Here is a 10328-nt window from a genome sequence, read left to right as displayed (position 1 = left end):
AAGATAGAAGACAGAAGACAGAAGACAGAAGACTGAAGACTGAAGACTGAAGACAAGACAGAAGACTGAAGATTGAACTTAGTACCTCAATTCAAAAACAAAATCTGACGTTGAAATGAGTGTTTGGATTTGTAAGACTGAATATGAAAATAAACAGAATTTAATTTTCAGTGAGGATCAAATACAGTTTCAAAGAAAAAAGTCTCGTTTAAAATTCAGATTGTACAATTCAGATTCAGTTATTCAATATGATTCAGAGTAAAATATACAAGTACATCCATTTTCCATACACTTAACTTCAATTCATGTAATTCAAATTTAGTATAAACTATTCAAAAGTTATTCACGTTGAGTTTTTGGTGGCAAATATTCTGCCCCACAGCGTCACACCTAGTTTAGTTTTGGTTGTAAAGTGCCCTTGAGTGTCTTGAAAGACGCTTATGAATGAAATGTATTCTTCTTATTATTATAAGAAATTTCAAGGGTTATTTTTACTGACCATTCATTGTTCATGACATGTACAAATGTTTGTTTTCCGAACACACTAGCCATTCTTGTTTTCTTCCAGTTCTATCAGCCGCTGTGAGACCTAACACCTGAACGTCTTGGGCCTCAGACCAGGAAATTGATGTCACAATCACAAGATGGCTACATCTGGCTCCTTATCGGGATGGTGCCAGGAAGAAAAGCATAAGAAGAAAAGAGTGCATGGAGAGCGCTACAATTTGATGGATAGAAAAATACCGTTCAAGAGGAAGCTGCATCCCAATTTGGACTTTGTGTTCACTGTTAAATAAAGAAAAGTGCATTTTTCCAGTGTATGTGGAGTTATATGTGAGGTTCGCAAATTATGACAAAAAACATATTTTTTTGAGACTTTTTTTTTTTTAAATGTGGGTCAAATATGGCTCCTGAAAGATGTGGCTTAGTTGAGGTTGAATTAAGGCTGATATCATGAACCTGTTCTGGCCCAGCGTCGGGCCGGAGTAGGGCCGGATATGGTTATACAATGCGGCTCAGATCCGGGCCGAATGCGGCCCGGATCATGGATGCCGGACCCGGGCCACTGCAGGACCGTCATTCATTGCGGTATGTGGGCCGAGTGTCGTGCCGTGTCCGCGCCAGAGCCGGGCCAGACCAATTTTGCTGACTGGGCTGCTGTGTGACATCGTCTTTTGTGTGTGTCAGTCAATGTCATGCTTTGTGCGCACGCATGTCACATCACGGATTAGAACTCACATTTGTTATATAACGTGAATGAGTACATAAAACAATCAGGTTTAAGAAAAAAACTCCAAATTGGGCATCACAACCTGCAGTGTGAATGTGGCCTATGAGCAACTCCAATAAAGCAAAGCAACGGCAAAGAAAATGGCATCATCTAGTACATTAAGCTCAGCAAAACCTGCTTTTTATTTAGACTTGTTCCTGTTTGATTTCGAGTGTGATGTGCATTCTTCTGGCTATGTTTGAATTTGATCTAATGAAACCATGACTGTGGATTTTATGATAAACAATGATGCCAGCACACATGCTCTGCCATCTCTCGCTGGGGTGTTGTGTCACCTTGGCCACCCCATTGAAAATTTTTGGCCAAACCACAGATAACCAGTCACTCTCAATTCACGTGTATGCTAGTTTGTCACAAGTATTAAGAAAGATTTAGTTACCGTTTGACTGGAAATTTGTCTGCCATGCATCATTAAAATGTGACGCTTCCATACTGAGAGTTGTGCTACAGAATATTATTTTATTTATGTGATCTCAGAGGGGGATTGCAAAAAAAAAAAAAAAAAAAACACGTCATGCTTTCCGCGAGAGATGTGACATGAAAAGAGGGGGTTGCGTAACTGCGCCGAGGCTTCGAAGTTGGGGGTTGTGTGCTTTGAACACCTTCATACCAGTCTGAATTTCCATATTTTTTTAAAGAGTCTTTCAGCGTCTTCTGATATGTATTGTACGCTTTAAAAATCTCGATGTTTCTTTCTCTTAACCCTTAATTTTGGAGCGCTTAATTTTGGGGCGCTTCCCCCCCCCCCCCCCCATTCTAGTGCATTGTTACTGTTCAGTATGGCAAACCATTTGAGTATTTAATTCCACATACTGTATGAAAGGCATGAATGTCTGATATCAAGGATATGGAATAAATGCTTGCCATAGTTTAGGGGTTGGATTTGGCGCACTTTATTACGAAGACTGATGTTTCCTGCTACTCAGACACACACACACACACACACACACACACACACACACACACTCACACGCACACACGTACACACACAGTTTATTGTGTTCAAGCCAGTCAACGTGTTGAATTTAATTTCCGTTCCTTCGACGGAGTGAATTCTCCCATCCTTGCCTTTTTGTGTTGCCATGGGCGTCTCCCTCCAAAACCGCCACATTTGTTTGACTGTGTATGGTTGTGCCGTTGATGCCAGCGTGCACGAGCGCGCGTACTCGCCTCATCATCCACCTAATCTACTTCTGCCTGTTGGTCCGACTGTCAGGATCGCACACAAACGCTTTCTCTCTCTCTCTCTCTCTCTCTCTCTCTCTCTCTCTCTCTCTCTCACTCTCTCTCTCTCTCCTCTTCTCTCTCTCTCTCTCTCTCTCTCTCTTTCTGTCTCTCTCGCTCTCTCTCTCACACACACACACTCTCTCCAACTGAGTGCACAGTGTATGACAGTAGTGTCTGCTCTCGACTGATGAGGATTTTAAGTCGACACGTCACAAATAAGGAAAAGGGGTAGAGGGCGGGGGGTTGGGGGGTGCGGAGCAGAAGAGGAGAGCAAGCCATGTACAGAGAGCCAGAGAGAGAGGGGCGCATATTGACTCAAAGCTGGTCTTCATGCTCCTCATTGTGTGTGAGAGAGAGGCACGCGTGAGTGCAGTTAAGATGGGGTGCTGGCACAGATGAAGACTGCCCTGGGTATGTATTTGGTGGCTGTCTGTGTCCGTGCATGTGCCTCTGCGTATGTCTGAGGCTCCGGGCGAATGAGTTTTGTGAGCACCATGTTTGCAAGTGCTCATTGATGTCATTGTAATAAGCAAGCAGTGATGTAGGGCTGTCGGTTACATAAACGCAGTGTGAAATCACTGAATGAGTGGAGGTAATGAAATTGGATGATGGGCTCCTCGTGTTGGTGTAGGATTTTAAGTTGGATTTACTGTACATGTGTGTTTGGATTTGTTAAAGTGAGGAGTGCGCTGTTTAAAATCTGACGGTACAACTAAGTTGTGGCGTTCGTATCGGACTGTCACAAAGAGGCTTGCAACAGAATCAGTTGAAGATTTCTGAGAATCATTTGAAGATGTATGTCACACTTGGGATATACCAACACCGATTGTTAGCACAGTGAAAAAAAGTCCTTTATATTTACTTCATTTGTACATCGGTCGCATGTGATCAAAATGTGTTCAACTAATACATCACTTGATTATTATGGGGGGGGGGGCACTGTGTCAATTAACCAAATTTTAATCATGTGCACCAAAAAATGAAACATTTTCCCCCTTTGTGTATTTGTAAATGTCACTTTTCACCTTTAAAAAAACACTTACAGAGAATGGAGGCACGATTATATTGACTGTTGTAGTAAAGTCACTTTAAATGCTTCCCAATTTACAGTGAATACAAAGGTAAGCAATTCAGAAATCCTAACCATTGACTTGCTAAACACAGTTAGGTGATGAACATTGTTCTAAGTAATTTGCAATTAGAGTCAAAGGTTTTTTGTTTTTTTTTATCTGTAGGGATTAAAAATCTAAAATGATAATTGTACCCACTGGGATGGATTGCATTTATAGTCGCTGGTCTGGCCCATGGACTGTCACAGAGATTTTCAGACCTGTTTCAGAGATGTTTAACCCTGGCGACATGATAACATTTTATGTGATCATAACACGTGAGATCACAAGATGGACACAAAATAGTGTGCCTCTTTCTGTGTTGATGAATTTATGAAATGTTTTTTTTTTTTTTCAAAGCGTGGAAGATATAAACTAGATTTAAGTTACAAACATCCTCAAGAGGGAAAGCTTGTTGAATGATATCACATTCCAGTCATTTACGAGTATGCAGTGTGAGTTGTTGTTCTATTTTGGATAAAAATTAGTCTTGTAAAGCTTGATAAATATGCTAAATATTGACAAACAGCCCCAAAGATTGTAAATGACAGAAGGATTCAATTTATAGGCGCAGGAAATTGCTCTCGTTCCAAAAAACGGGACTTGCATTTCTGGCAATTTGTGACGATGAATATGTCTCCTTCTTCCACACAGCACATTTAGTTTAGGAAAATTACACCGATGCTTTTCATCTGCAATGAGTATAAACACTCTAGTGTGTCTTTTTACATGTCTGCATAGAGAAGTGAACATGAACTGCTTGAAGGGAGAGCATATTTCCATAAATGAGGGGTCGACAATTAATTTGGCCAAGGAGCCAAATGAGGAGCTGGAATGTTTGCTGAGGGCCAAGCCTACTTTGTCGCTTTTTCTTTTTCTGAACTTTTTCAATGACTGACCAGAATTAAAACACAATAAGATAGCTGGACATCTCAAAGACAACATTATTTTTTAATAAATTTAGAAAAAAAAGCGCATATTGTCATGTTTCAGTCCATTGCTGCGTGTGTTGCCGCATTATGTAGTTCTAATCACAAAAAAAACACATTTTAAGCCCAATTAAAAGGGGTCTTTTAAATGTCATCTTGACACTGAGATGTTTTGGTTTTTTTTTTTATTAATTTTGTGCACCAACTGCCAACTCATATCAGCCGTTTCCAGTCAGGAGTTCCAAATATTTAGATAAGCATAAAGTATAATGTTATTGTCAGTGATGTGTAATGATACACTGATGACTTACAATACAGCCAATACTTACAGTATATGAAACTGTAATTTTGCATATTGAGTATTTTCAGGCCAAATTTTGGGCCTCTTCCCTCCACCGTGCACAAAATAAAAATGATGATAACATTCAGACCACTGTTGTCATTTTTCTCTTTTTGGGAAAATAGTTGCTAGAGGAGTTGGAAAAGTCGATGATTGTCGAGAAAACGTGGTTAAGTTTGGCATCCTCCTCATGTATGCAAATAAAATAAAAGCATCACTTTCAAAATAAAAGTACCATATTTTACTTTGACTTCATGGTCGCTGTGAGGGCCAGGGTCAGAGAACAGTATGAACAGTCAGGATTTCGGCGTGCTAGCTGCGGACACAAATGTCAGGAAATGCCTCATTGTGTCCCGGCCTGGTTACCATTATTTCACTTACCGATCATTATTAAGACTCTGTGACCGTCATTTGCTTTTAGTGACTCATCACACCATACAATCTGGCAATGCGTTCAGGGTCAGAAGGGTGTACATCCCATATGTTGAACATATCGGTGATTTTATGTCACAAAAAACCCCCCAAAAAAAACAAAAAAGAGATCGAATGGATTAAAACTTGTCTCAATAGTCACAGCAGATAAGTAATATGTCATCGTCCTGGAAATATTTGCTTGTCAGCCCACATCTGTTTTACAAGTGGGAGTTAAACATTTTACTAAGAGCAGTCCAGAAACTTGAATAGTAAATGCAACATTTTATCAAATAGACGAAAGCATGAAAAAATGCTTTAATTGATGTGACTAACAAAGTAAGAAAGGTTGGACTTTGGTAAATGGAGTCGAGAGTTTGTTTGCAGTTATTATGCTTCATTTAGAGGTAAACATGTTAATGACTCAGTTAGACTCTGAGCGGAATTATGTAAATATTGCTGAGGGGAGGCGTCGACAAGCGAGAGGAGGGCAAGGGAGAGAGAAATGTTGGAGAGTGATGTGACATCACATGCTCAGACATTACAGTGATACATTGGAATATTCATTCAAAGCACAGATTTGGTGCGCCGACACAAAGTGTGAGTCACACTTGATGTGGCAAACGTCGTGGCAAGTTCTGTTTTGGCATTTGAGAGCTCAGAATTGCATCCACAGATGAAAACCGAAACATATTTCCCTCTTTTTTCCCCCCCTTCTGGGTGTGTAAGATGTGATGTGAATTTAAACGCAGTGTGTCGTGTCCTACAAAGTCGGTAACTGTGAAAAGTTGGGAGCTCAGGAGGAAGACGGCGTGTTGTTTTGTTTGTCCCCTCGAGGGCTGAGCCTCTCGTTCCTGTCTACTCACTTGTCTTTTTTTTTTCTTTTTTCCAGTCCCGTTCAGCAGCCCACATGAGCGTCTCCAAACCACCGCCACCCCCTTCCGCCTCCCACCTCACCATCCCTCCTTCCTCTACTTCCACACCCTCTTCATCCGCCTCCTCCCCCTCGGCCCCACCGCCGCCCTCACCTGTCAAGATTTCTATGCAGGAACACTTTGCCATCAACGTGTGCCCGGGCCCCATCCTCCCTATCCCGCAGATCTCGGACTTCTTCCCACGTTTCCACGACTACCCTTGCACGCCGCCACCTCCACGGGAGAAGAAGATCCTGAAGGAGGAGACTTTCAACGGGGAGATGGGCGGAGGCTTTAAAGATGGCGAGAGGCGGGGGGACAACAGTGGGGACAGGGAGGAAGTAGCTGACTCCGATGATGATGACAGTGAGTTTCTGAAGAGTTTGTGTTGGTGTTTGTTCATTTATATGGAAATGAAAAAGCATTGCAGCAGAAAAAGAACACTGTTAGCGCTAAAACTTGAAAATGAAGAGTCATCGTTTTCGACGCAAGACCTTTTTATCCTCCGGAGAAGAAAACATGTGCTCACAGCGTAATTTGGAGAAAAACGTTTTACATACATCCCTGCAGTGCAAAGCTGCAATAGTTGGAGTTTCTTTCTGCTCTTTTCCCAAACAGCAAGCTACAAGACGGGTCAATTCTTATTTAGCAGCTTCGTGTTTTTGTGAGTCAAAGCTTTTGAGGGTGACTGTGCGGTTGAGTCCCGCCAGTAATTGGTGTCGTCTTTGTTGCTTCCAGCCTATTTGGGGATGTTGGAGTTCACCCTGCTCTTTGATCAGGAGAATAACTGTCTTCATTGCACCATTCACAAGGCTAAGGTAACCAACCGCAAACTTTGATGTGTGCTAGACATTCTCCTTAAAAAAAAAAAAACAATGCTCCATAGCTATGTAACGAGGACACGGGCCTCATATACTGTAAAGTGTCACACGAGTTTAATTATGTAAATCCCTTTGAATAAGTCCCTAGAGGACAGCACAATCGAGTGGAGGGGAGTCAGAAACAGTGGCACGGAATAGAAACACCCAGCAGCACTATTGTGATGTTTGCTGTCTTTTCTGACCCTGTTGTTTGTGTGTAATGTTTGAGGGCATGATGACGTCACATCCGACACTTCAGTACAGTACCGTGTCTGTGTGTGTGTGTGTGTGTGTGTGTGTGTGTGTGTGTGTGTGTGTGTGTGTGTGTGTGTGTGTGTGTGTGTGTGTGTGTGTGTGTGTTTTCACAGGGACTGAAAGCCATGGACTCCAATGGGCTGGCTGATCCATATGTCAAGCTTCATCTTCTTCCTGGGGCAAGCAAGGTCACGGCTCCAACCTCACCTCAGTGGCTATTAACACACAACACAAAGTGCAGTTGCGCATCACACAAACAAACAAAAAAAAAAAACATGACACAAGCGTGTTGTTTGACTTTGACAAATCTGTTCCGTCTTTCCTGAAAACGCTTTTGCCAACGTGTCACACGGCAGCGGGCTAATTTAGCGCGGTGTCTCGAGCCGCTAAGCAGGGAGCTTTGCGGTGGGCTCTTATTGCGCCTTGTTCAATACGCCGCTTTATCGAGCACAAACATGTTCTGCTCGGCTGCAGCGCTCTTGTTTTGTCTCCAGCTCAAGCTGGTGGGAAGATAAGGCATGCCACAACTTGCAGCCCTGTGTTTTTGAAAACCCTTTCTTGGCCATTTTAGCTCAAGTTGGCTATGAAGTGATGCTGTGATAAAAGAGGCTGGGCATGTTGAGCCACCATAGGTCGAATGAGACAACTCTGGTGAGACATAGAGTGGCCAACCATCACAAGGCATCTTTGTCCTCCAGGCCTCTCCGTTGTCTACTCCCGCATTGTTCTTAGTCTCGCCGCTCGCTTCCCACTGCCGTCACCGTCTATGTCTCACCATATCCCTGTGACCTTCTTTGACCTTGAAATACCAACTCAGAGAGGCGAGAAGTGAGAGGGAGGCTAAGGGGAGAGTTAGAGAAGGGATACGGGAGGGGGGGGGGGGACACACATAAAGGGAGGGCAGCAGCAGGTGGTTGTCATGGAAACAGGGAGCATTGTTACAAGGCTCACGTCAACAGGCGGGTGTTGATGGGAGTAGAGCGGTGGGTGGGCGGTACGCGGGGAATGCGTCAATGACGAGGTAAGTACTCATGGCCCGTCATTAGTTAAACATCCACCAGACGGGGGCCACGTCACTTGACAAGTGGGAGCGAACACACGCTGAAGTGAGTATGATGGGCACTCTCGCCTACTCACGCCTACGTTTAGTTCGATGCATGAGAAGTATGGAGTTTAGCGAGAACGGAAGTGCACATGTTCCACCTCACGGTGTATTTCACTCTCGTCACTCAGCATATGTTCTTCAAGCTAACGCAGCATGCTTTCAAGTGCGGTCACAGAAACACAGAGATTCAGATATCGCTTTCATCTTTTCCGTGTTCCTGAATTTTTGGGGCCGGCCTCCCAGTGATGATGCAGTTGGACGACCAGCAGGAGTTCCCCCTCTACGCAATATCAGAATTTAACTCTTTCATTCCACAAGACGTACTTGTATGTCTTTTTAAAATCAGGCCCCGCCTACCAAGGACGTACTTGTACGTCTCAGTCTTTTTTTTTTTGCGTCATAGAGAGGAGGAGGGTCTGATGCAATCTGTGAATGAGAATAAGCCGTTTGCATTTTAATCATGTAAAAAAGCGACCAGTGGTTGGCAGTGGTGCCTCGCGTGCTTGAAATGCATGCTTTTACAAAAAGCTCTTTTTCTCTGTTTTTTGCCCAGGAATCGCCATTTTCATGAAAATTAGCCATTTTGTAATGCCGGTTGCTGAAAAATGGAAAAAGATAGAAACAAAAAATGTTTTTCTTCTGAAAGAAGGGAGTCCAAACTTGATTTTGGTAGGCTCCATGTTTATATAGCATTAGAACCAAATATTCTGTGGGCCTTGCAGAATCAGTAAAAATCCAGTAAAACGCTGGGATTGAGGGGGTTGCTCCAGTGGAAATGGTTGGGATTGAATGAGTTAAATAAGTAACAAAATATGTTTGCTCTGATAACTGATAGCCCAGCGTTTAATGGGGAACGTTAGGTGATGCTAGACTAATGTATGTCTCTAAATTATAATTGTGTGTGATAAATAATACCTTTCTGCCGCAGACGGAGAGGATGGAGTTTGATTTTGAGGCAGGTCAGGGTTTTCTGGCTCAGAATTGGATTCTGGCTGTGCAGGCATAAACTCGTAGGCACATTTAAAGTTGCTAGACAAAGTAGCATCCTTTTTTTTCCAGTCTGTAGTCATTGTTTGACATTGACAGTTGAGTGAGATGAGGTTTCAGAGCATGTGATATACTTGGTGATTTTCTTCAATATTTCAAATTGGGCAGGTTTGTGAAAGACATTCTCCATCTGTGTTTTGTCAAATTGAGAAGTCTTTTTTTTTTTTGCCATGTTTCCGCCAGTCAGTACAGTTCAGCTCCTCGCGGTTCATGCTGATGAGATGTGATTCTGAAAAAACTTTTTTTTCTGTCTCCAACCCACTTTTTCACATCCACAAATCCTATTGACAATGTGTCAAAACCCAGCCAACCGTTTTTTCTTGTTGTTTTTGTTTTTTTTTTTTAATCCACATGGCTAGGAAAGACTAATCGAAGGAGAAAAATGCAATCAGTAGACGATGGATGTAAACAGACAGATGGAAGAAACTGAAGACAAATGTAAATGGACAGATGGAGGATGAAGATAAAACATTAGAAAACAAAGTTTTCAAAGACGGCTGATGATAAAAGCACGGAGAAAAAGGAGTGGGAACTTGCTTGTAGCAAGAAGTGGTGATATGGACAAAAAAATACTTATGACAGTTTTAAAAAAAGCACAACTCGGGCTGTACCATATGGTTGACAAGTGTATCAGGATCCAAGTATTTCATATTAGTCGATTATTGTTTCTTGATTTTTTTTTTTTACTTTTTAAAAATAAAAACACTGAGTAAGGACAAAATGAATAACAGTTACATTTGCTAAGGATAAAAAATGAAATAAAACAACGATCAAGAAAATGCCATTCAAAATATCTGGTCATGAAATCCGACGCTGAGAGAGTCGGAGCCAACGAGTCCT

General features: G+C 42.3%; 1 protein-coding gene across 4 annotated transcripts in view; it reads left to right on the top strand.

The window, feature by feature from the left end:
- Nucleotides 1–10328, top strand: part of doc2g (double C2-like domains, gamma) — a 65444-nt gene that overhangs the window by 31697 nt on the left and 23419 nt on the right. For 2 of the 4 annotated variants that reach the window (XR_002169042.1, XR_002169043.1), the window contains exons 1-4: nt 2618–2929; nt 6200–6587; nt 6960–7039; nt 7450–7524. Coding sequence is in view for 2 of the 4 variants with exons in the window: in XM_019876637.1 (XP_019732196.1) it covers nt 6218–6587; nt 6960–7039; nt 7450–7524 (525 nt within the window). In the remaining 2 variants the exon portion in view is untranslated. Of the gene's footprint in view, nt 1–2617; nt 2930–6199; nt 6588–6959; nt 7040–7449; nt 7525–10328 lie in introns of those variants that run through there. The other 2 variants (XM_019876636.1, XM_019876637.1) reach the window with 2 other exon arrangements.

This window comes from Hippocampus comes, unplaced genomic scaffold (assembly GCF_001891065.2).
Source record: "Hippocampus comes isolate QL1 unplaced genomic scaffold, H_comes_QL1_v1.1 scaffold51, whole genome shotgun sequence".
In the NCBI taxonomy this organism is placed as follows: Eukaryota; Metazoa; Chordata; class Actinopteri; order Syngnathiformes; family Syngnathidae; genus Hippocampus; species Hippocampus comes.
Note: the sequence above shows the minus strand (reverse complement) of the source record. Positions and strands in the feature narration are given on the sequence as shown.